Here is a 26,528-nt window from a genome sequence, read left to right on the forward strand (position 1 = left end):
CATTGCATTCCCTGTGCTCTGCATTGATGGGTTCCAAGTCTGATGGGAGGTGTTGATACTGGGGCCTGCCATCAAGGGTGCAGGTGCGATGTTGTTCCCTCCAGCTGCACCACCTGGGTATTGGCCAGGTGGGCCCCAGCTATACTGATGAAAAGCAGTAATTCCAGGTCCTCCAGCCGTGGGAATGATGTCGTCCCTTTTTGTACCCCAGCCTGAACTCTGGACGGGTTGGCCCCAGGTGTTTGGAAAGCGGGTAGAACTAGAAGTGTGTCTAACCCCAGGGGTGGTGCAGGCACTTGCAGTTCCAACAGATGTGGTGTGGTTCTGATGAAAAGTGGAGATAGACCTGTCCCTTGACACACATTCCTTCTTCAGGGTAATGGATCTTTTAAGTGTAGAACATTTTCTGTGTCCTGGTGGGTCCCAGGTGCCATTATGGAAAGTGGAAACACTAGGACTTCCAGTCATAGGGATGGTGTTGTTCCCTGCCATGACTGTACCATTTGTGTTTGCCACAGGTAGGCCCCAGGTGTTTGGATTTAAGATGGAATCAGGTATGTGTCCAAATACTGGGATGGTGCTTGGTCCTCCTACCACAGCAGCCATAGTGTGGCTAGATGGACCCCAGACTATTTGGCCCGAGGAGGAACAGAAGTGGTGTGGGGTGCCCTGCTCAGTCCTGCCCTAAAGTTGAGTGGTCGGGATACCCCTGAATTAGTGGAGCATAGGGCAGACATATTGACTCCAGAGCTCCCACCATCCATAGGGGTTGTAGGTCCCTTAAACACAGGTTGGCCTGGTGTGGTATTGGCAGACGGTGAACTACTGGTGCTAGGCATCTTTGTGGCAACTCCAAAGCCAGCAGTAGTGGATGCACCGCTGGGGAGAATATTCAGGTTGCCATCAGAGGCTGGCGCGGTGTTCACAATGGTGGCAGATGGGGAACCTAGCAAACTTCGTTGCATCCTGCTGCCTCTGGCTGGCCAGCCTGCAGGATAAGTTAGGCCTTTATTTTGTGCTGGGGCCACTGGGTTTCCAGTGGTTTTAGACACCTGCCTATTACAGGCACTAACTATGATCTGAGAGCTAATTACTGAGTCTGAGAGAGGCTTGGAATGTGCAGCCTGTCTTTTGACTGACTTTGCAGGTAAACCAGGAGAGGCATAGGCCACAGCATTGCTGCCACTGGGTGGTGTGTTATCAGAACCAGGAACAATCATGTGAAATGGGTAATGATTATCCCTGGAGATAGGGGGAGAGTGGAAAATGACAGCCTGGGAAGGAGGCGTGGTATCCATAGCATTGATGTCAAAAGCTGGCATGACATTTGCAGAGGTGCTGCCTGTTGGAGCATAGATGGCCCCAGAAGCTGAAAGAGGGAGACTGGTGACAACAGGAGCCCTAGGGAGAGAGGCTCTCTGCTGCCCGTCAGAGGTCCTGAGTGTAGGCTGAGAGTTGGGATGGGGGACCGTCTGCACAGGTGGGCTGGTGGAGACTGGTACCCCTGCAGGATGCCTCTGCTCCACCCTGAAGCCTGGGGGAGACCTAAAAATGACACTGTAGGAATGGGGAGTGGTGTCCATGTTAGTGACTCCAGGATCTGAAGTAGGCTGGGAGGTCAAACCTGTTGATGCCAGGGCTGTGATGGTAGAAGGGACTGCCACAGAAGTGGTGGGAATGGTGGAAGGGACTGGAAGAGAGGTAGGTAAGGACAAAGGAGGGGGAGAATCTATACACATAGGTGTTGGGGATTCGTTTTTGTAGGAGGACGGTTGGAAGAAGGTTGAGGTGCTAGGACATGTGGGGAAGTTAGAAGTAAGAGATGATGTAGCTACAACTGAATGAGAGGGACCCGAAGGAGGAAGAGAATCAGCAGGAGTATCTAGAGGAGTGGAGCTAGGGACTGTGTGTCTAGATGTGGGGGAAGGTGGGGGGACAGACTGTATGGGGGCCCTGGAAGATATGTCAGCCAAGTGGGTGGTAGTAGCAGGGACCTTCAGAGTGAAAGTAGCCACCTGCGAGGCAGGTGGGGAGAAGGAAGGGGCAGGCTGAGGGGCACTGCAGTCTTCCATGACCTTCCTTGTGTTCTTGAAGCTCTTGTTCCACTGACACTCAGTGTTCTTCTCCAAGGGGCCCAGATTTTTGTCAAGAGCCAAGCAAGGAAGTTTAGGAGGAGGGGGCAGCTCACCTCGACCCCACTGCAGTTGTAGTGGTGGCAGCGGCGGCGGCAGCGGCAGCGGCAGCGGCAGGGGAATTTTCCGCTTGCAGCGTCTACTGCTGGCAGATACCGCTGAAGAAGCGCTTCTTGATGGCATGTCTGATGGCTTTTCACGCTGCATCTCCTTCCCAGAAGTTGGTGAGCCTGGTGAATTTGGCCGGTGGTCTTCACCCAGCCCTTTTGTTGGCCTCTTCGGCAGCAGGGAGCAGCATGTGGTTGGGGCAGAGAACACTGCAGCATCGGGATCAGGCTTTGAAGGAGGCAGGACATCTCCAACAGGGCTGTCTGAGCCGGTGACATGGCTTTCTGGGGAGGAATTCCTCGGAGACGTCTGGGTGTTCTCACTCAAGTTGCCTTCTGGGTGCCTTGGAAGGAGGTCCAGAGGCTCAGGACTGCACTTGGGAAACGTGGCGACTCCGTTGGTCTCCAGGGGCCTAGATGTCAATGGCATATCCCCTGTGCTGTGGGGTTCTCTGTGCCAGTCGTCCTGTCCTCTGGTCTTCATGTGAGCCTCCTCCTCCGTTGCTGCTCCTTTTCTGGGCTCTTCTTGGACCTTCACCTCACTCTTCTTTGGGCGAGGAAGCAGAATGTGACTGGATGGTACTGGCTTTCTAGCCTTGACTACCTGCTCAGGTGGTGAACGAGGGAGAGAAAATTTGCCCTTCATAGGAGGGATCCTGGTGGTACTTGGGTGCCTGAACATCATGGAATTACGGGCAGACAGCACGGGCTTCTTTGGCGGGTCCCCCCACCTCAGCAAGGGAAGCATCCCCACTTGGGGGTACCTGGCCTGCCTGATGGGATACTGCATTTTTGGTATGAAGTTAAAGGTAGCTGGTAAAGGTGCTCGAGGCTGATGGATCGGCCTGCGCCAAGGATGGAAAGCAGGCGCTGGAGCAGCAGGGTGGTCCCGGCCTGGCGTGGCAGCATCCCTGGCAGGAATAACCTACGGACGAGGGCGATAGCCAAGCTGGGGCCAGTGGCGGGGCGCGGCAAGAAATTTACAAAGGAAATTTCCCATGTGGAACCAGTTGTGCGCCAAACGAACCCGAGAATTAAGTGTGAAACTGGGAGAGCTTCTCCCTAGTTTCTGACTCCTCTCGAGGTCTAGCAGGCACTGGACGGCTCAGCCTGGTGCTTGTGACATGTCAATGGTACACGTCACAGAGAAAGGGCAAGCCAGGGAGTGCGCAAGCTCAGCACGTGAAGGAGCTGCGTCAAAGGGCAAAGGGCGTGGCCGCAGCAGCGGGCCCCTTCTGGACTTCCTAGCACCTGGGACTTCTCGCTGTGGGTGCCAGGTGTTTGGCACCAGATGGACCACCATATGGAGACTGTCCAGAACTGTGGAGGTCTTCTCTTCCAGAGCTCACTCTGCCTGGGCACCTGCTCTGCAGGCTCCTCGGCGCCTGTGTGTGTATCGGCATGCCCTCCCCGCCACGCCCGCCCCGGGGGCCTCAAAGGCCAGAGCTTGATCAAAGCAGAGCACAGGAGCCCCCCAGATCCTGCTAGAGTGTGGCCAGCCCTCTCTCAAAACCTCCCCAGATTCTCTGCGAGGTCTGGAGCCGGGGAGCACCTTTTCCACTGCTGGCAGGAAAGGTTTCTGAGCGGGGGAAGCGAAGCCCTGACCTGACCGGATGCAGGATCCCATGACGTCCCTTCCTAGCAGGTAGGTTCTTTCTTCACTTCTTTTTAGAAATTTAGTAAAACAGCGCTTAGACCGTAGACTGTTCTTCCGGCCATGCATATGGTAGTGGCTTAGCCAAGATTCGAGCCAAGCTTGTGCAGTTCCAGAGCTCCTGCTCTGGACTGTGGTGCCTCTTCGTCATATATGCTTCATGTGTTACAATTTTTTGGTTGTCATTGTTTGTAGATCTTATGGTACTTAGTTCTAAATGCCATACCTATGGTGAGCACTTGCACTGCTCAGTAGGAGGTGGTCTTATGTTCAACTCATAGATTGATCATCCACCACACTGGGCCCTGGTCTCAGGAGATACAGATCAAGGACCACCAACTGTCAGCATAGCACCAGTTAAAGCCAGCTGGTAAAGGTGCTTTTCTAATTGAGCCTTGAAGACCAAATTTTCCTTTTGGTCTAGTTTGAGGGATCCAAATATGTGAAAATTATATTCTAGGTAAATTGTGCGCTATCTTGAAATAAATTCACCAGTGGATTATTCTATATGGATTAGAAGCCAGTTTCTCTGACCTTCCTGAAATATGCCCAGTAAAGTATCTCATTCATGTCTAGAAAGCAAAAATATCATTTGCTGAATCTTAATAGTGGAGCAATGTATTGGATTAAAGCATGATCTATACAATTTGGTCATTGTGAGCATGCCAACTGGGTCCATTCACCACACATATGTAACTCTACAGATTCTTACATCCAAGAGAGCAGACATCTTGGGTGTCTAGGATAAGGAAAATACACATTATTGTCCAGGAGCTGGAATTTCAGTATGACAGGAAAGAACTGAAAAATCCTGGCCTAAACATAGCTTTACCTAGTTTGAATCTTGTTTCTTTGGCTTTCTTCACTGGAGTGTTTTCTCTCTCCTGGGGCTGATGTTGTGTGCTGTGTGTGTATCTGGCATGTGACATGTAGAAGTCTCAGAACCCAGAATTATATCTATCAGCAAAATTTTTAACTATATATTTTAGTTTAAAAATCTATTTAAAATAACATTAGAGATAATTCATATATTACAAAATTAGTTTAATCCTCTGCTCATGAGATTTTTTTTATAGTACGTCAAAGCAAACTTGGGCTTCCATCCCCAATAAACTTTGAGTTTGGTAGGACACAAAAGGTTTTATTCACACCTAAATTCTGTTTGGAAAAAGGAGAAATATCATAAGCCCTTTCTAACCTCTCCAGGAGCATAGATGATTTACAGTTGTGGCATTTAACTGTAATTCCTTGATTTCATATGAGAAGAGTTCAATAAGGAACAATCTCTTGATTTTTGTTTGAACAAAAATAGCAAGCTGGTACAAATTTCTTAAGGAACTTTAAAAAATAGTGATCACATGTCAGACTTATTTGTAAACAATAAGTTACAGTCATGTTATTTCCATTTTTTTCCCCAAAGAGGAAAACTTTCATTAAACATATGAGGAGTGTTGAGACTTCAGGACAAAAAAAGGGAATTTGGATAAAGATATCCCAGAAAAATTTACCTCTTGATTTCCCTGTCAGATGGGAACAGATGGACAGGATGCTCTCTTGAAATACAGAATGTTCTCTTACTGTCCTTGTAAGGTGGAATAATATTGGATAACAAGTGGGTATTCTGAGATTATTTGGCTTGACAGAAGCAAACACATTGACACAGAATTTGTCAAGGCAAAATATTTTTTAAAAAATAATTTAATAATTAATAAAAATATTTAAATAATAGGATTTTATGGTTGCCAGGTAAGATTAGTTCTGATTTGAAAATTTGTAAAACACCAATCCCCAGTTATATCAAATGAACCTAGGGGTGGGCAGCCCTGGATGAAATTTGTAGTGGTGACAATAAATTAAAACTGACAATCTGTAGTTGAACACCCTCATTCCCTGTTTTCTTGTCTTACTTATCAACAATCCATGGTAATCACTGAGTTAACATGGGGGCAGGCAAAGTGGTCCCTAGAGCTCGTTAAATGAACTTTTTCTTCCTAAAATAACTTACCTTGTTTTCAGCCTCTCTTCTTTCTTCTGCCTATACTTCTCCTATAACGGGCTCAGCCAAAGCCGACTGGCTTTGTGCAAACCCTTCTTGGGGCAGTCTTTTCTTCATAATTTGATTGGTTGCTCCTCTGTTTCGTTTTTTTGCCTTCTAGAAATGCGTTGAAATCTTTCTGTGGTTGATGACTTCCATAATCTCTTGGCTTTTACTGGTTTGTTAATTTTGGTATGTCTACACTTTTAGTTAAATATGGTTTCAGAAGGAACAGAAAGTAAATATATTTCCTAGTCTGCCATCTTGAGCTGAAAATCCTTGTTGATTTTTGCACACAACGATCCCATAGAAAAAAACTCAACCTTGGCATTAACAGACATAACACTTAAGATTTCAGCTTTTCTTGAGCAATCACTGAGGATTTAGGATGTGGTAATTCCTAATGAAAAAATAAAAACTATCTCATGGAGTTGATTTGAAGATTAAATTTGATAATGAACATGAACATGCTTTGTAAAGTTGAAAGGTCTATAAAATGTCTTTTGTTGTTTTATTTGTTGAGATTTCAACTTTACCTGACTGTTATTTATGACCTTGCTTATGTAAGAAAATGCCTCTGGTTTATTGTTTTGTTTTGAAAAGCAGATTGTATTTTTCAAAAGCTCAGTGGGAATGGCATCATTTGTGAAGGTTAAGCTCAGGTGAAGCCATAAATGGTTCTTGATACCTGTCACTTTACAATATTTTCAGCAACTCACTTACTTATGTATTCCTCTTTCCAGTTTTGTTGAGAGCCTACTACCAGCCAGATGCTTTTTATCAGGTATTAGAAAACGTTTTCCAGATTTTACACATCTTAGGCTTTGTGGGCCATATACAGTTTCTGTAGCTCCTCCTCCTCTTTTCCTCTTCAATATTTCAAAATGTAAGAACCATTATTAGCTCATAGGTCATGCAAAACCAGGCTGAGAGCCTGGTTTGATCTGTGGACCATTATTTGTCAACCCTTGTTCTATGTCTTCACTGAACAGAAGGCACGTCTTTGAGTAAATCACTTCTTTGAAATAACTATTGGTCTTCCTGAGCTTGTCCTTAACTCTTCTACAGTCTCTGATCACATGGCATCCAAAAAGATCCTGTTAAAACATAAATCAGATCATATCACTCATATCTGTTCAATGGCTTACTCAAAACAAAAAGCAAAGTCCTCAAAGTACCTCCACAGCCCTTGAAATCTGGGCCTCTGTTTCCTTTCTGACTTCATTTCCTTCTCTCTACTTTGCTTGCTCTCTTTTCTACACACTGACATCTTTTCTATTCTTTGAGTACTCCAGGCACAGTCTTGCCTCCTTGTCTTTCCATGTGACTGTTCCGTCTGTCTGCTTGTAACATTCATTCTCAAAATATGCACTCTGCTCTCTCCCACAACCACCTTAGGTTCCTTCTTAAATTTTATCTTCCCCATAAAGCCTGCATTGATCACTTAATTTCAAAACACAGCCTCCTCCTTCCAACTAACAATATCTCCCTTCCCTGCTTTCTGTTTTTCTTTAGCATTTACCTAATATTCTAGTTATTTTATCCATTTAATTTTTATTTATATAGATCTATACTTATGTTTTTAGATTTGCTTATTTACCTCAACTAGCGAGAGGGTGTATTCATCTGTGTTGATCACTGCTATGTTTCCTGACAATACCCATAAAACATATTGAAGAATGGTACTTAAAATTTGGTTAAGGGATCAACATATTTTCTTGGCTGAATGAATAAATGTACGCATAAATTAATGAACAGATCTCTAGGGATTTTGAATTGAGGACTGATGAGAAGAGGAAGGCAAATGGTTGGGACAGGGTACTATAAAAAGTAGTATTTGGAGTACTCTGATAGCTATCCTAATAGGTACATTTTTGTTAATTTCAGTTAAAACTACTGAGAGAGCTGGAAACTTAGGGGCACACATCACCGAGATTTTTGTAGTGAATTCTGTAGAGTTCTTTTTAAGTGTATACAGATATTGAAAATACGTGCATGCATATATACCTTTGTTACTTTATTTAGTGCTTTACAAGAGCCCTTCAACAGAGGGGTAGTAGCAAGTATGCCTCCTTTATGATGTGCTTAATTTGCTCAAGGTTACATTATAATTTATTTGTAACTGTGAAACTAGACTCAGTTTTTGAGTAGACCCTCCCTAGAAAGCCACAGCATTAATAAGACCAACAAATTTATTCAGCTTCTAACAGTACATACGCAAGAGATTCAGTTACGGGCCATCCATTCTAATGAAGGGAAGAAGTGATTTAATAAATACAAATCAAAAAGAATATTAAATGTGGTCCTCCATTAGTATTAGTAATAAAAAAAAAAAGTGGGCTGCAGTGCCTTCAGGACAGCTTGAGACCAATATGGGCATGAGAATGCTCAGCCAGGATGTCTTGGTCACTCAGAAGAATTTCTACAATATATGATACATACTGAAACAGATAAACATTTGGCTAATTAGAAGTCCTTTGTCATGATTTTTCCAGAAGCCTTAACTACAAAATGAAGATAGTAGGTTTGGACAGTTTCAGCTGTGAAGAATTTGGATATTATTTTCATGCTGAATGAAATGAGCTTATTTCATCTCTGTAGCCTCTCATATACCATTTTCCAACCTCTGCTTTGTGTTTGGGAAGACTTTTAGAAACTAAAAATCAAGATAAAAAGTAAATGCTGACTTAAATGATATATGGAATATTTTGTTGACTTACATAAGCATGCAGATTTAGATGTGACTCAGTTTAAATGTTAATTTTATTTTAATGTGGACATTGGGGTGGAATCTTCAAGGTGCCAGAAGACCAAGAGTTCACCCATTCTATTTGGAACTGCAGCCTACACACATCTTCAGTGACCAGTTCTGCTCATTCCACAGAATCATCTCCAGAAAAAACAACAACAAAAACAAAAAAACTTCCTATGTACCTGGTATGATCTCACTTAGTTTTAAGAATTTCCCAGATACCTCTTAATATGCAGTGCTCCAATTCCAATCATACCAAGTCCTGAACCTATTACATAGAATGTAGGACTTTTATTTACTTTTATTTCTCTAGATTGTTCAGAACCCCATGAAAGAGCAAGGGATCAGAGAGATCAGGGTTCTTGCCCCAGATTTACCATAAAATAATTGTGTCCTCAGGAAAATTATAGTTATTCCAGATCCCTTTCCTTTATTTTGTCAGAATTGTACTAGATGGCCAAAATAACATCACACTCTTTGCTGTAATAGTTTAGATGTTACTGGTATTCTAAACTGACACATGAAGCTGTGCGGCATCTCTGTAACCATACTTTTTAGAACTGCCTCCATTTTACAGATAAGATGATGGTAGAACTAGATGTTTTGACTAGAGGATTCAAAGTGAATGGAACTAAACCATAAGTTTCCTTCTTTTCTGAAGCTCACTTAGCCGAAAATTAGGCTGCTGAATATTAAGCTGTAAAGCATATTATCAGCATGTTTTAAAGAAGCTGTTCTTTAGGATTTCCAATTAATAGCAGGAAGTTTTGAAATTCTTAAAAGATCATCTAATCTTATGAGATTTACAGCTCTGTTTTCCTGACAAGCAAGTTGTATTAGTGCTAGAGGGTCATCTGAAATTCTGGATGCTTCTCTGAACTAAAATTCTGAGCCTCTTGAGTTTTTCTTCTTCATATCTGAAATTCATGCCAGATAAGCCTTTTTCTAGAGAGTCTGAACAGACTTTCATATTTTCATGTAAGGGAGAGATACAGTGAGTCTGTATGGGTGTTTGCCCTCATTCTCAGAGTGATATTGAGCTCCTGGTGAAATATAGCCATTATGAGAGAAATTTTTCCCAAATAGAAAAGCAGTTACTCAAGTTTTTAACACCAAGTAACTATTTATATATTTACGTATAAAACATGTATTTATTGTACTTGCTAGGTGTGTTCTCTTTGGGGAATACAAAGCTATATGAGACTTAGGTTGTTCATTTTTTTGTTTTCCCACAAAGACTGTGACCTTCTGAGTAGGAAGCTCTGTATTTCACTAACATCTCTATAGAACCAGCAGCTAACTTTCTAAGATGTAGTAAATAAATATAAAATAGATAAATGAACACATTTTTAGGTAAGGGCCAAGACATGAGCAAATAGAAAATTTTCATTTTCAGTCACAGAATGAAAGCTGACACACAGACCATATAGACATCAAGTGCTACAGCAATTCAAAGAAGGCATAACCATCCTCCTGGGATTTCTGTAAGAGAAGCCAAATGAAGAAGGGAGAGATGGCTCTTGAATTAATCAGAGGAGGAATCACAGAGAAACTAGTCTTGAGTTTAAATCAAGATTACAGTGCAGTGTTATTACAGATGAAAGTAATGACCACAAACTCACTATACTGAGACTTGAAGAGGTTATGAACGTTTTCCAAGATCCAAAAGCAAGTATAATGTGGAATCAGAATTTTAAGTGAGGCCTAATAAACTTAAAAAAAAAAAAAAAAAAAAAAAAAAAAGCCCTTTCTATGGCACGATGTTGCCTTGGAAGTAATTTTTTGCTTGATTGGTAGAAACTGGTCCCGATGTTTCTTGCAGGAATTGTTACTTGTTTTTCTTCCTTCCCCTTTGAGTTGATCCTCAAGATTTCCTTTAGACTAGTCTTGCTGAAATGAAAACATAAGCATATCAGTTGATTCATAGTTCAGTGGCTTTATATTTACAAATATTCATGATGCCTGTAATCCAAACATTTCTCCTGCCATTCCTTACTTCAGTTCTAGGATTATATGAACAATTAACTGTCTTAAATTATGCTTTTCCCTTTTTTAAGGATTCATTTCTCCCTATTGGCCGCCTGGAAAACCCGCTTCATTTTTCAAAACTCGTTTACATATTATCCCTTTTGTGCAATATTCTTTTCAGTGTTGCAGTCACACTCTCCTTTATGCTACCATGCTTCTACCAGGCATGCTTCTGCATGCCTCCTTGTTACATTTGCTACACTGTATTGTAATTGTATTTTTTACATATCTCTGGCTTCTCCTGGGCAACATTCCTTGGGGCCAAGGACTACCTGTTTTCATCTACTGATGTTGCCTTAGCATGTTTCTTGGTGTGCAGTAGTTAGCTATAAAAATGAGATTTGAATGAATTCAAAATAGTTATGTACCTGTTGCTTATTATCACCTTACAGATTTAATAGGAAAAAACAATGTTGGTGCTGAAAGTTCACTTCTAGTAAATGGTTGTGGTACTTCACTTAAAATGTTTTTCCATTACTTTATACATTTCTATCTTGTAGCTCCTCTTTATTTCCATCTATGTCTTTATGACTAATCCAAAAAAAAAACAAAAACAAAAACAAACCGAAAAAACAGGTATGAGGGTAGGGCTTGGTCATACTTGGCTGGAATAGTAAACAAATTGTGTGGATTTTTGGTGAGATAATCCAGAAGCATACAGGTCTACATCTTCCCTTTGAGACATGTGGCGAGATCTGCTTCTAAAGAGTTCTGTTAGCAACTAATCAGGATGTTTTTGCACAAGGCTCCTGATTAGCTATTAGTGTACTAAGAGTAAATCAGAGTTAAAGTAGTTTCTGATTTGTTTTACATTGTAAATGTGGATTATTATTATTTTTTTTTAATGCTGGGGGGTGGGGGGAGTGCTGAATGTTCCTTTCCCACTCCTATTATTTCAGTCCTGTCAAGAGAGCTCCTTAGGGTAATTTCACCCTTGCTTCTTTACTTATTCTGCCTCAGGGTGATCAAGTGACTTACATAGAAAGTTTGAAAAGAATTCAGTGGTCAAGCTTGCCTTGACTAACTCTGTTCTCTCTCTTGAGAGTGAGTTGCTGTCTTTCGTTTCCCCTGTCCTGTGTATAACTAATTAGTAAATGTGCCCAATTCTATAGTTCAGTTATGGGATCATTTCATTCAAACTGGATTCTCAAACCAAGGTTCTTAACAGTAACAGGAATATTTTGACCTCTATCTGTGCTCTTTTATTTTACTTCCTAACTTACTCCAAACCTAGATAGAATAAAGGTGTTTTACTTGCTGGAAGATCATTAAAAGACCCTGAAGTTTGGTGCATTATCTGAGAACACTGAGAAAAAGAAAACAGCAGAAAATTTGGAGAACAGAATGTCCATGTGGGAAGTGTTTTGGTACTGCCAAGAAAGGCAGTTTTGTACCTTAGTCTTTAATGTGTGGTGGGATATTGGGACCTTTGACTGTTTGAAAATAGTTAGGTTTGTGCAGTAAACAGCTAAAGCCTAGAAAAGGTTTCATGTGCACTGTGTTAGTCTCACATGCCTGCTGTAACAGATTACCACAAACTTGGAGGCTTAACACAGCAGAAATTTACTATTTCACAGTTCTAGAGGCTTGGAACTCTGATATGAGGGTGTCAGCAGGGCTGCAGTCCCTATAGATGCACTAGGGGAGAAGCCATTCCTTGCCTCTCATAGCTTCTGATAGTTGCCAGCTTCCTTCGCTTGAGGCCATATCACTCAATTGCTGTCTCTGTCTTCACATCACCTCCTTTGTGTGTCTTTATCTTTTTTTTTCTGTCTCAAATCTCCCTCTGCCCTTCTTGTGTAAGGACACTTGGTATTGTATTTAGGACCCTCCTGGATAATACAGGATGGAAATCCCATCTCAAGATCCTTAACTTAATGACATCTGCAAAGACCTTTTTTGCAAATGAGGTAACAGTCAAGGATTAGGACATGGACATAGCCTATAGGGGACCACCATTCAACCCCCTACACCAGCCATAAAATACTTTGATTTTGGCTGATGACTGCAGCTTATGGCATGAAGTGAAGGTCTGGCTTCTTTCTATGAAAGAAAAGGGGCCTGCAGGTGGCTGAGCGAATAACTGGAGCAGGATAAATAAGGTACCTGGAGGGTCTTTAGTGTACAGAGACCTTTATCTAGCACTTGACTTTGTAGTGTGCAGGAGTTTACAGGCAGGAAATTCTCAGGCCGCTGCCCACCTTGGCTTACTGTTCGGATAGTTTTTCCCAAGCAGGCTTGACTGAGACAAAGACTCAGTTGAAGGGAAAACAAGTTTTACAGAACTTGTCAGCTTTGACACGTGGGTTACCATAGACTGAAGTGATTCCCTTTGCATGTGGACTCTAGCTGACACTGGATTTGTCAATTACGTTTGAGACAGAAATGTCTAAAAGGCTGCCGCCTTTGGTCTGTGCAATTCCATAGCAGGAGACAGTGAAAATGACCATGCCATGGTGGCATAGAACTATAAAGCTTGCACTTCAGAAACTGGAGGTGTAATGTCATTAGATAGAACCCATCATCAGTTCAGTACTGCAGGGTGATCAAAGAGGGAGGGTAGCTCAAGAGTCCGTGTGTGATAGATGTGCAGGGCTATGCACTGCACTTGGCAAATTCATAGTGACAAGTTAACCTCTGGTTAAAAGATTCCTCCTGGTTCTAAGTTCACAGGTCAAAAATTTCAGATTAATGACATAGGCTAATGGACATCCTAGTGAGGCTAAAACCAAAGAGACTTTATCTTTCTCTCAAATGCCACTGAGTTTCTTTGGTCAAATCCTGTGTTGGATTCTAAGAATAAAATCATGCCTAGTTTCAGTATTCTAGGAGTGGGGCATTGGCTTGCTTTTGAGGTTTTGTTTTCAATTGTGGGGCTAGTGCTGTAAAATCAAATTGCATCTTAATAATGCTTTAGAATCTTTAAAAGCATGGTTCATGAGAGACTTGATAAACTGATAAAATAGCAGAGACCCTGAGAGACCCACACCCTTGTCAGTGACAGAAGTCCAAGCTGCAAATACTGAAGGAGGCCTCTATCCCACTCAGGTCTTGGGAATCCTGCTGCTGAGAATGAACCAAAAAATAAATTTGGGAGGATTATTTATAGACATTTAGGACTTTGGAATTTTAACCCACAATAACAAGGAAACTTGATTTCAAAATTGGGCTTTAACACTTTGGGACCTTAATTTGTAAGAGTTTAATGTTTTAATTAAATTTTTAAAAATTTCCCTTTAAATTTCTCCCTGAAGAATTTGATACTGGCAAATTGTGACATTCCTGTGATTTCTGAATTGTATTACTGGGGTGCCTTTATATATTTAATCTTAATTTGTCATTTAATTTAACCTTGTCAAATTTTCTATGGTTAGCTAGCTGTGCTGTGGATGACTTGTAGAACAAAAGGTTGTTTCTCATCATTGCATATGAATAGCCTTGGAGTTGATTTAATTAATGCATTTTCTCACCCATATCAGACTTCTTGGATGAAAATCTAAGTTATCTGCCACCAGTCCCATGGAAGCTAACCAAATGAGCAGTTCCATGAAGACTGGAGCAGGACTGTACTGATAAATGTCTGTTCTTTTTCCTGAAGTGAGAGCCATAATCCATTAACTATAGCCTTAAAGACATAGTTTGATGGGTTAAGAGATTTAAAAGCAGAGGAGTGTTAGTGACAGTCTTTCTTCTCATTCCTAGTGTTATCTCCATGTGAAGGGAATCTGATTAATATAACTTTTAACCTCCTTGCTCTTATGCTAACTGACGCTGGGTAGATGAGGTGACCTGCTTGACCGGCAATGTTGGGAAGAATTACTGGCTCTTCTTTTCTTCATCTTGGGAGTGAGCCTGACGATAGAGACAGAAGTTCTCTGTTCCACCATGCTGCATGGGCTGGGTGAGCCTGCCTCTTTCACATGTGTTTGCCTAGAACCAACTTGCTGCAACAAAGTGGGGAAGTCTGTATAACTCTGGAATTCAGTTGACAGACTCACTTGGCTCTCTCATGAAGCCACATTTTCCAACATAGGCTCTAACACTAAAAATTGACATAATGTCCCAGTTCAAGATGAAAATACAGGGCCTCTTGCTCCAAATGCAAAGAAATAGTGTTGTTAAAAGTGTTTGCACTGGTTTGAATAGTGTCCTTCCAAAATTCATGTCCACCTGAAACTTGTGAATGTGACCAAATAGGTTCTTCTTCAGATAAAATCAAGTTAAGATGAGCTCATCCTAGATTAGGGTGAGCCCTAAATGGATTCTATGGGCTGGTCTCTCTTTTCTTTCTAGTATATGTCATCTTTTTCAGCATAAGTGAAGCCCAAAGGCTTTGTTTACAAAACACAAGTTCAAAGATAAAATTATTAAGAATTTCAGGACAGCCAAGCAAGCATGGGGCCATTCTGAGCATGGGGCCTGGACAGCTGCCCATGTATCATGACCAGGAAGCCAGCCCTGGGTGACTTGTATTTTTACTTATAGTTAAAAAAAAAAAATAACATGAAATCTACCCTCTTAAAGTTTTAGGTGTACAGTTCAGTATTGTTAATGACGTGCATATTGTTGTATAGCAGGTCTCTAGACCTTTTCCATCTTGCTAGACTGAAATTCTGTACCCATTGAACAGCAACTCCTCATTTTCCTCTGCCCTCGTTCCTTGGCAACCACCATTCTTTAGATATCACATGTAAGTGGAATCATGTAGTATTTGTCTTTCTGTGACTGGTTTATTTTACTTAGCATACTGTCCTCAAGGTTAATCCATGTTGTGGTATCTGATAGGATTTCGTTCTTTTTAAAGTCTGTACAGAAGTTTCTTTTTTAGTTTGATGTAGTTCCACTAGTTTATTTTAGCTTTTGTTGACTGTGCTTTTGGTGTCATATCCAAGGAATAATTTCTGAGACCAAAATTATGAAGGTTTCCCCCTATGCTTTCTTCAGGGATTTTATAATTTCAGGTCTTACATTTAAGTTTAAGCCTTTCTTCCTTTTTGAGTTGATTTTGCATATATGGTGTAAAATCAGGGTTCAGTCTCATGTTTTTGCATGTAGATACCCAGTTTTGTCAGCACCACTTGTTGAAGAGATGGTCCTTTCCCTATTGTGTATTTTGGCAACCTTGTCAAAGATCATATGACTGTATATGCACAGGCTTACATATGGATTCTCTGTTTTGTTCTATTGGTCTATATGGCTGTTTTTATGGCAGTACCATACTTTTTGATGACTGTTGCTTTGTAATATGTTTTGAAGTCAGGAAGGGTGAGGCCTCCAACTTTGTTTTCCTTTCTCAAGATTGTTTTTACTGTTGAGGGTCCTTTGTGGTTACATATGAATTTTAGAGTTGTTTCTTCTATTTCTGCAAAAATACCATTGGGATTTTGATAGGAATTACATTAAGTCTATAGATAGCTTTGCATGATATGCACATTTTAACAATATTAAGTCTTCCAGTTCATAAACATGGGATGTCTTTTCATTTATTTGTGTCTTCCTTAATTTCTTTCAATAATGTTTCGTAGTTTTCAGTGTACAAATCTTTCAAGTCTCTGGCTAAGTTTATTCCTAAGTATTTTATAGGGAAAGGACTATCTCTTCAACAAGTGGTGCTGACAAAACTGGATATCTACATGGAATTATTTTCCTTATTTCTTTTTCAGATTGATATTGTTAATGTATAGAAATGTAAGTGATGTGTGGATGTTCATTTCATATTCTGCAAGCTTTGCTAAGTTCATTTATTGTGATAGTTTTTTTTTTTTTTTGCAAAATCTTTAGCATAGTCTACATCTTTTTCAATTCCTTCACTTTCAGCCCAAGTGTATCCTTAAATCTAGGTGACATTTTGACCTCCATCTTAGGCTTTCATCTTAATTGTCAACTTACTCAGTGTCTGAGTTGGGTAATGTGGTCCTTACTGTGTACTGCTTTGGAGAATCCAACAAAATGCTCTACTCAAGCTAAGACCTCTTTTTTCTCTCACTTTTGAACTTGAGTATCACTTATTGCCTACCCTAATTCTCTTAGAACTTAACATTCAAGGTGTAAATGGTGATCTTTCTCAAGGATGGTCAATATGTTTGTCAAATTCAAGAACTCTGGTATGTTGTGTCAAGTCTATAGGAATTAGATTAACTTGTTGGCCTTTATAAAGCACCCCTGGGAAAATTTCTAACGTGAACTTTGAGCTTGATACTCAGGTTTATTAGACACTGAATTAAGGATTTTAATAGAATAAGAGTAAGCAGTTCTGTCCTAAAGCAAAGTTTATCAAAGTGGAACTTTTGTGCCGCCTACATCAGGGTCATTTTGTTGAGTCATTGAGTGGTCTCACTCCATCTAAACAATAAACTTTTTGTAGACTAGAATTATGTTTTATAACTCTTTTTCCCCAGCCTTACATCTAACCATGCCTAGAATAAAAGGTGCGTTTTTGAACATGAGTCGATTTATTTTAAACCACTTAAGTATATGTATATTTTCATTTCTGTCTGGGAAATGAGGCTATATCTCACAAGATTCAAACATAAAGCCATTAAGCTTCCTTGACCCCATAGATCTATAGATAGTTGCATAGCTATCTTCCTTTGCACCATTCTAAGATGATCCTATCAAAGTAGGGTCATTAATTGTTTTTCATTGCAAAGAAATACTAAGCAAAGAGAATGAAATTGCTTCTCAAAAGAGCTTCAACTGAAGACAAAAGGTCAAAAAGTCAAATTAATATGGATTTGTGACTATTCTAAGTGATAAAGAATACTGACAAGAAATAACACAGTGCTGATTGCTATTATCATCTTTTCACTTTCCATTACAGTTGTTTATATTATTTCCATGGTATTTCACTGAAGTTATCAAGGTTTTTATAATAGTCAAATTAAAAAAACAAAATCCCTTGAAATGCCAATATAAAAGAAAATTAGTCAGAACATGAAAAATGTTTTAGACAAGTTGACAACATATATTCTTTGCTCATTTCTCTTTTTGAGACAAGTTCCATCTTATTCACACCCACATGTACAATACAAAGAATAAAATACAACCAATCACTCATTTTTATGGTGATAAGAAAGAAAAGACAAGCTGGTTCCAGAAAATTATTCTATATTATTTCCAATATCTTGTTGCATATGGAACATAAAAGCATTTTGAAATATTCTCTAGATTTTTGTGTTTTATTTCATAATTTGCTTATTTATCTCAGTGTAAATTTTAAAAACAAATGAACTATTTTAACATTTGGCATTTGAGTATTCCTACCTATTTTCTCCAATGTTTCCTTTGCCTCCTATATTGATCTTTTAGGATAGATTACATGTACCATTTACATACTCTCCAGATTCAACAGCCCCATGTGCATGCAAAATAGCTTGTGGGGACAAATTAACATACATTTGATTGAGTTTGGAAGGCTGTAGAATACTTAACTTTTACATCTCAATGTTTTAGAAGTGTCTTTTGGAAGTAACTCAACTTCAAGTACAAGTTCCATTGATTTATAAAATGCATTTCAGATATACCTAGTAAAATGGTGAGGCCAAATTTCTGGGAGTCTTTTTACATGAGCAGGTGAAAAGAAATCAGGGAAAGAATGTATTACAACCAAGAGTCAGACATAATAGGTCAGTCAAATAGAATGCAGATCCCAGAAACATCCACACATATAGGGTCAACTGACTTTCAGCAGGGGTGCAAAGCCAATTTAGACGAGGAAGGATAGTTGTTTTTTTTTTGTTTTTTTTTTTGACAAATGGTGCTAGAAGCACGTAGTGCATGGGTATTGTGCATAGATAGCCATATTCAAAAGTGTGAACTTTGATCCGTACCTCACACCATATAAATAATTAACTAAAAATAGATCAAAACTTAAATCTATAAAATTTGAGACAAAATCTTTGTGACCTTAGGTTAGGTAAAGATTTCCTAGAGATGACACCAGAATCAAGATCCATCAAAGAAAACTTTAAAAGACATTATTAATAAAAGAAAAGCCACAGATTGGAAGAAAATATTTGCAAATTATGTATCTGAAAAGACTTGTGTCTATAACACATATAAAGCTCTCAAAACTCAATAATTAGAAAATTTTAAAAATTAAAAATATGGGCTAAAATATTTAAAAAGATCCTGCCAAGGAGACATCTGGATGTCAAACAAGCACATAAAGTTACTTAATATAATCAATTATTAGCCAAATGAAAATTAAAGCCACAGGAAATATAACTATATGCCCACTGAATGGCTAAAATTAGAAAAATCAGACTACACCAAGTGTTGGTGAGACAATGTAGGAGTTGGAAATCTTACACAGTGCTAGTGGGAAGGAAAATGGTACAATAACTTCAGAAAACAGTTTGGCAGTTTCTTTACAAGTTGAACATACACCTACTACATGATCCAGCCTTTCTATTCCTAGATATTTATCCAAGAAAAAAAAAGCATGTGTTCATACAAAGACCTGTGCATGGATGTTCATAGCATCTTTAGTTTTCATAGAATTGTAACAACTCAAGCATCCATCAACAGGTGAATGAATAAACATACTGTGGTATCCTCGTCCAATGAAATACTACTCTGTAAAACAAAGGAATTAACTATTAATACACACAAAAATATGGATATTTTCAAAATAATTACATTGAGTGAAAGAAGAGTCCACACTGTGTGAATCTACTTAGATAAATTAGATAGATTTCCAGAAAATGCAAACACAGCTGTAGTGATAGAAAGCATATCATATGGAGGACTGGAATGGGGAAAGGAAGAAGGGGCTTTATGAATGAGACATAAAGAAACTTTTGCAACTGATAGGTGTGATCCTTTCCTTGATTGTGTTGGTAGTTTCATGAGTATATGCATATTTCAGAACTTAATCAAACTGTGTACTTTAAGCATGTGCATTTTATTGTATGTCAGTTATATTTTAATTAAACCATTAAGAAAAGGCTGAAACAAGAAAATTGTCTCAACAAAAATCTACCAGTCGAAGAACAGAGAAGTTAAGTCCAGTATGATCTTTGTCAGTTGAATTTTCCTGTAGTTTACAGCCCTCAAAACATATATCCCCATTTTTGAAAGAGGTAGGACTCTTAATAGAAGGTGATAAAGCAGTATTCATTGATATTTCAGCAATAGTTTTTGATATCCTTCTAGCAACATGTTACAGAAAAGGAGGAAATAAAATTTACCCCACAGCTCCCCAGAATATCTATGGCTTCATTGTGCCTGAGGCTTATAGCCCCACTGTAACCCATCAAAGGGTCTAGGATGAGTCTCTGGGTGCAGTGATACCCAGTGGCAACAGTAGTGTCTGCTGATAAGTGGTTTGGCTATGGCTGCTGGTGACTGTGCTGAGATGCCTTCTCACAGCTTCATGTACAGGGAGACTGTGCAAGCACAGCCAGAACAGGAGGGGAAGTAAATGGGAAGTTCTCTGTGAAAGCTGAGAGAACTTGTAGGTGTCACTTTGGTAAACATGACTTAGATACACTTTCAAATCATCATTTTTTTTCCAAAGATAAATGCAGTTCTAATTACTGTAGGATACAACTGCTTAAGTGAGCCCTAATTATTGCCATCAATTTTTTTTTTTGGATTTATGAAACCTCTCTGGATTGATTAAAGAAGAATTGTTAACCAACAGCAGAAGGCCATCATATATATAATATGATCTCACATCCCAGGGGAGTTACTATTAATTTATTATGTTTAATTGATATTTCCAGTTATTCCAAAAAGAGGGATACATAAAAGTGCCCTCACTCTCAAATAATTAGGAGATTAGGAAACCATACTGGTAATCCTAAACCTCGTATTTGAAACGCTTCCACATTTAAGCCTTTTGAAGTGCTGTGTTTTCTCAACTGCTTTTTTGAAAAAATATATTATTATTTAATGTTCTTTGAATCACAACTCTCCTACAGGGGATGAATATGCCAGAACAGATAAGAACATCTATTTTCAAAGGGCTTTCTACTTCAAGCTTAATAGTCTCCCAAAGTTTATATAACAGAGTCCCAAGCTGTTGCAAAGGTTTGACAAGCATGTTTCTCAGCAGTCTGGGATTTATGTTAGGTAGCTTTTAGTGCAGATAAAGCAAAGAAAATTTACTGAATTCCTAAATAACTGGAGATGCCAGTTCGTATAAATATTCTTAGTGGTGGTAAATACACTTTCTTGCTGTTCTGCCTTAGAATTCTTTATGTATTTTCTTCTTTGGGGACTACTTGGCCATTTTAAAGACACATCAAGGTTGTTTTTAATGATTAGAATTTCGATTGTCACTTTTCTCTTTTTTGGCTCCTCTATGCCTCTTGATTCACTTTGGCATATTTAAGGTTTGTTCATTTGGTAGCGTCAGGCTGCATCTGAAGGAAGGGCATGTAAATAAACTGTAGATTATTGTGTGTACAGTAAGCTTTGGCTTTATGCACAGTTGCATTCCAAGCACTTTAGTATATATTTTGATTGGTCACTCTTCAAAGATTTGCTAACATCGTTGAACCTTTACTGAGTAGGGTCCTTTGGCTGCCTAAATCATTCACTGATAATCCTGATTCTCAGAGATAGAATGTTCTCATAGGTCCAGCACTAGGCTGACTCTCCCTCCCCTCTGAGGGCCTCTGAGCTCTGTTGCATGAAGCCAGTGTGGAGCAGACACCTAAAAAGTTACATAGATTCCCAGCAAGTGATGGCAGGTGGCAGGGAGAGTTATGGCTGGAAAGAACCCTCTTCCTCACGAACATGCCTTAATAGTCAGTGACTGACAATTATCCTGACCCTCCACAGTACATTATTCCTTATTCATGTGCTTATTATAAAGTGATTTTCCTGTGTACAGACCCCAAATCCTGTAGAACTCTGCTTCCATAAAATAGTCATATATTGCAGTGTTCCTGTCTCATAGGAAATAATATTTTAGGTGGGAACAACCAAAGAAATACTTTACATAAACCCTGCAGCTAAGGCTGTAAAACACAAGTAAGCAGGGTATCTCTTTAGGGATTATGTTTTTGAGTAGTTTCAAGACATATCAGGCCTTTACTTCACCAAATTTGAAATATCTTCAGGAAAAGGTGAAATTTTATTACATCTTACAGATTCCATTTTGTAATTACCTACACTTCACCCCCTGGATTAACACATTTTGCTGAACCCTAAAAATCTTGATTGGTCTTTAATAACCCTCATGCAGCAATAGCTACCTTCAGACTCCTCTTACCAGGAGAGCTCTGGGGGTATATTATTCTTGGTTTCTTTCTTGATTATTAGTGTTGTTACATAATCGTGTGTCTCACCAATTCATGGGGGTGGAGCCTAGACTGGTGGTTCAAGAGCCTGATTCTCAGTCTTCTTAGCTGGGTGAATCACTCAATATTTCTGGAATTTAGTTTCCTCATCTACAAAATGGGAATAAAGGCCTGCCTACCACTATAGGATTGTTTTGAAGGTTAAGGGAAATAACGTACTTATTGATATTTAGAAGATGGTTATATACTGTAGGAACACAAAGTATCATTATTACAACTTTATTACTGTTATTCTAACTCCTATTTCTACCACACTGCTAGTAACATTGAGTGAGTTGCTGTCTGGAACATATGCTCACCATTTTTAGTGAGTCTTACCTGCTTTGCACAAGGTGATACTACATTTTATATGTCTTTTTGTCGAGGAGCCAGTTTCCACCTGAATTTGTATTGATACCTATAAATAGGGAAAAAAGCCTGATTAGGGAACAAAAAAGGAAAATAGTATTTAAATTGAAGGAGCAAAGAGAATCAAAAATTTTAAAAAACGTATCAGTTGTGCAAGCCTGCTGGAAGAATTATATTTTTACTGTCTGTTTATATCAGACAATGGTCCTGTATGAGATTAAGTCTTTTGGTATATTTATTGTGATTTTGACACTCGGAGGGATTGACTCAGCCTTTCTTCATCAGAGGAAGATAAAGTGCACACTGGGCAGAACCCTTTGTGAGGCTCTATCTGTGAAAATCGTAACATTGCTCAAACCCCATGTACATTCCAAATCTCCATAACACGTTTTGTTAGAAGTAAATAGTTTCCTGGCAATTCTGTGCCTGAAATTTCTGAGCAGCTTGACACTCTAGTTTATTCCTTGAGGACATTATTAGTCACTAAGAAAAAATGGAGAGATAATATGTGTGTCCATATAGGATGCGTGCTGAGTAATACCAAGGGGATGGAATATTTTTACGGGCTGGTATTGGGGGAGCTTGGCTTCCACGTAGTTCCACATCAGCCACACCTGTGGGCTCTTTGCTGTCCTGTCACCACAGCATCATATGTGTGGCCTAAAACAGGAAACTCTGTTTCCACATTTAGCACTCGATTCCCCAGCCACGGACTATAGAAGAGAAAGCTAAACCTAAGCACGTAGGTTTTAATCCAGACAGACACAAAGCTGATGATCAAATAAGTCTGCAACATCTGAGCTTAAGCAGGAACAGTTAGCTGAGGAGCATGCAGGGACAAGGGGTAACCAGCTCAGGTTTTAACCGCTGTCAGGGGCCTGAGACAAGTGAGACCACAAGGAAGCCTGATGGAAGCCACTGCTTAGCCAGGACAAGGAATGAACACCTTCCTTTAAGAATCAGTTAGTGGTTTGTTCCTTTGAGGACCTGTGTGTGATTCAGAGCTCTCGGCTTGGCTGTTTACTTGGTATCTGTGACCAGTGTAGTGTATGTAGCTCAGTGGACCATTTCCTTTTACATTGTTGGGCAGTAACTTGCTCTGAGGAGGGTCTGTTGTTTTTCTTGCAGAGTTTAAAAAATGTTTTCATAAAAAGTTTTTGGCTTCACAGAAAATGAGGGAAGTATTGCTTACTTTATATCATGACTTGCTTGAGAATCAAGGAGTGAAAGAAAGTGTTTGCTGTATGAGAGGCTGACATCTGCAAACAGCCTCCCCACTTCCACCCCCATCCCAAAATACACCACCTCCTGGTCAGTCCAAAGTTCCACTGGCAGTCCCATACAGAAGCTCTTTCATTACCGAATCCCAGACACCCCGTTCAATTATTAAAGAACGCCCTGTTATATTTATTACGGAGGTGGCTGATATTGCTGCCAATTGTCGAATTTCAGTTTCCTGTGGTTGATTTTCATGCATGAGGAGCACACAGCTGCTGGGCGGGTGCCAGGGCTCCATCAATCTCCCCAGGCTGCCTCGACCTCAGGATATGTAAGAGTAGCGGATAAATTGGAAGATCAATGACTTGTCCCTCCTGCCGCACCAGCTGCTATTGAGAAATTAATATGAGGATCACTATAAATAAAAGATAAAAGATGATATGGCTTACAGTGTAAAATATTAAGGCTGGACACAATGTGCCAGAGTAATCTAAACCTAAAGCTAAGGAAATTAACCCTGTAAGGGCCTTCCTTCTCCTTTCTGGAAATCTGGTCTGAGAAAGAGCAATCATGCTGGAGTATGATAAGGATCTCTTACTAGAGAAAGGGTTAACCACATAGTGTCATAGAGTTTTAGGGCTAGAAGAGATTGCAGAAATTATTTACCCCATATACCTCATTTGGCATGAGGAAACTGAGGACCAGAGAGCTCAGTGGTGTGCTGTTATTTGCGACAAGCCAGTGACAGCAGATAATGGACTGTGAGTTCCAATGTTCCATCCTTTTTTATCAAGCTATTGCCTATCACAGTCTCTTAATAAAACTCTCATTTTGTGCTCTCTAGGGTTTCCCTTAGAAGAGCGCTAATTTGTAATCATGCCAGAAGCAGTAAAAGATGAGAGTATTTCTTAATATGCACTCAAGACCCAAGATCTATGTGCAGCATGATGATGTTTGACAGATATCATTTCCTGAGCACCTTTGATTCTGAAGCATCACAGGGGACATTATCCATGTTTCTCCTGGGAAAGAGGAAATGGAACAGATGGTCAGACACAAAAAGCTATGTGGAGCCCAGGAAGGAGTTTAGGAGAGCACTGGTTGTGGAGGAAGTAAGGCCTTAAGGGGAGCAACTTGACCTTGAAATGCGAGCTGAAGTTGAAGAGTCATGAGTTAATTTTGTTTGCATTTGAAAGTCTAAATTCGGCTGTTGGCTCTAATGTACAGTGGACCTGCGTTAATCTGCATGGCTCAACCCCAAAGTGACTCTGAATCCCTGGGATTTCCAGTTTTAAATTTTACCCTGCCCCTACTGGCAGCTTTTGACATGAGAAACGGGCTGTTGTGGTTGCCAGACAGCTGAGTTCTGTGTATACTTTGATTTGCAGTCTTTTTGGCTGCTTCTCTGGACAACTAGATGGGATTTAGATTCCTTAAAATGCAATTATGAATCTGTTGGCCTTGACTCTAGGTTCTACCCACAAATTCATTTCTACTTGGCCAAAAGCATTTACTTTTCATCTCCTGCGTCATTTAAGCCTCTCTTTAGAGCCTGTCCTCATTCTCACCTGTTAATAATCAGAAGTCAGCTACATGAAACATTCAAGTCAGGCTTCATCTTTTGTGGAGAAATGCACTTAAAAAATAGTGGGATGCTGATTTTATTTAAAACCAAGTCACTTACCAGATGACAAAGGCTGATTCTCTCTTCAGCAGGTTAAAAAAAATTCTTGATCTCAAACTCTTGCTTTTTCTTACACACAAAAAGACTCCTATCAGAGCTGTTTCTTAAGGGCCAAAAAGTATATGTTACAAAAAGAGAGAGAAAAATGATCAGGGATAAATGCAAGCTCTCCCTGAAATACCCGCCTCAGTTGAGAAATGAATATGAAGATCACTATAAATAAAAGATTAAAGATGCTGTGCCTTTTGGAAGCCAGTCACAATATGATATATCAAGTTTAACCAAATTAACCCCCTGGGATAAACAGGGACTTGGTTTTTACTGCATTTGAAAAATGAACTCATATTAAAAAATAAGCTTACATATGAAAAGAGTCATCCAGAGGCTCAAAAAGGAGAATTTAGTTTCTTTCCTTTTGGGGAGTCTCTCTCAGACACCTGCACAAGATTTGGAAAATGCTTTCCCCTGGGCAACAGAAAGCAGAGCAATCATTCAGCATTCTGCGAAGGTGCACTAACTTACCTTATTGGTTGATGTGGTGGCTGGAAGCTATGTTTAGGGGATGGATTATTTTCTGCATTTCAACCCACAAGCTTTGCTCAGAAAATATGCTTCCCATTACCATGTACACAAATCATTTTTCTAATATACCATTCATTAGATTGATGTTAGTATTAGACCTTCATAGAGCACGTATATGTCTTGGGCATTTTTCCAGAAATGCATTATGTAACACGGATTTCCAATTCATAATTGCAAAAGTTTCAAAACCTGAGCTTCAGAGGAGACTTTAGAAGCAGACTAGCTGCAATGAATTTTTCACTCCCTTGCCTAACTAGTCTTCCCAAATTGTGTATCTTTTCCAGGAAATGAGATCAAAATAAAAATGAAATCTTAGTACAGTTGAAGTGATTATTTTGATCTGTTGAGATAGATGGCCAGAGTTTTTCTCTAAGTCTGTTGCATATAGACTCCTTTTTCCTCATGTTTTGACCTTCTCTCTAGCCCTGAAAGAATATAGATGGATTGGGTGACTTACATTCAGTTTTGGAGTAGTGTGCTGAATTATTTAGCATAAGCAATGAGGGAAAGTGGAGGAGTAAGCAGGGAGAAATAATTTTAAATTATATCTTTAGCTGAAGGAAAATTGGCCTTCCTACACAAGAGTAAATATGGCATATGCAGTGATTCAAATCCTCAAAAGATGTCTGTTTTAGCAATAAAGACCAGATCTGGACACAGTCCCTGGCAGAGTCAA

General features: G+C 39.7%; 1 protein-coding gene across 1 annotated transcript; it reads right to left on the reverse strand.

Annotated features, from left to right (window-relative positions):
• Window positions 1-629: 629 nt before the first annotated feature.
• NPAP1 (nuclear pore associated protein 1) lies at window positions 630-3,029 on the reverse strand. Its single transcript, XM_074363173.1, has 2 exons — window positions 2,823-3,029; window positions 630-2,786 (listed from the first exon to the last, which is right to left on the reverse strand). The coding sequence occupies exons 1-2, from the start codon at window positions 3,027-3,029 to the stop codon at window positions 630-632; spliced, it is 2,364 nt and encodes a 787-aa protein (XP_074219274.1).
• Window positions 3,030-26,528: the final 23,499 nt, after the last annotated feature.

The sequence above is a fragment of the Camelus bactrianus genome, chromosome 4, assembly GCF_048773025.1.
Source record: "Camelus bactrianus isolate YW-2024 breed Bactrian camel chromosome 4, ASM4877302v1, whole genome shotgun sequence".
Taxonomy (NCBI): Eukaryota; Metazoa; Chordata; class Mammalia; order Artiodactyla; family Camelidae; genus Camelus; species Camelus bactrianus.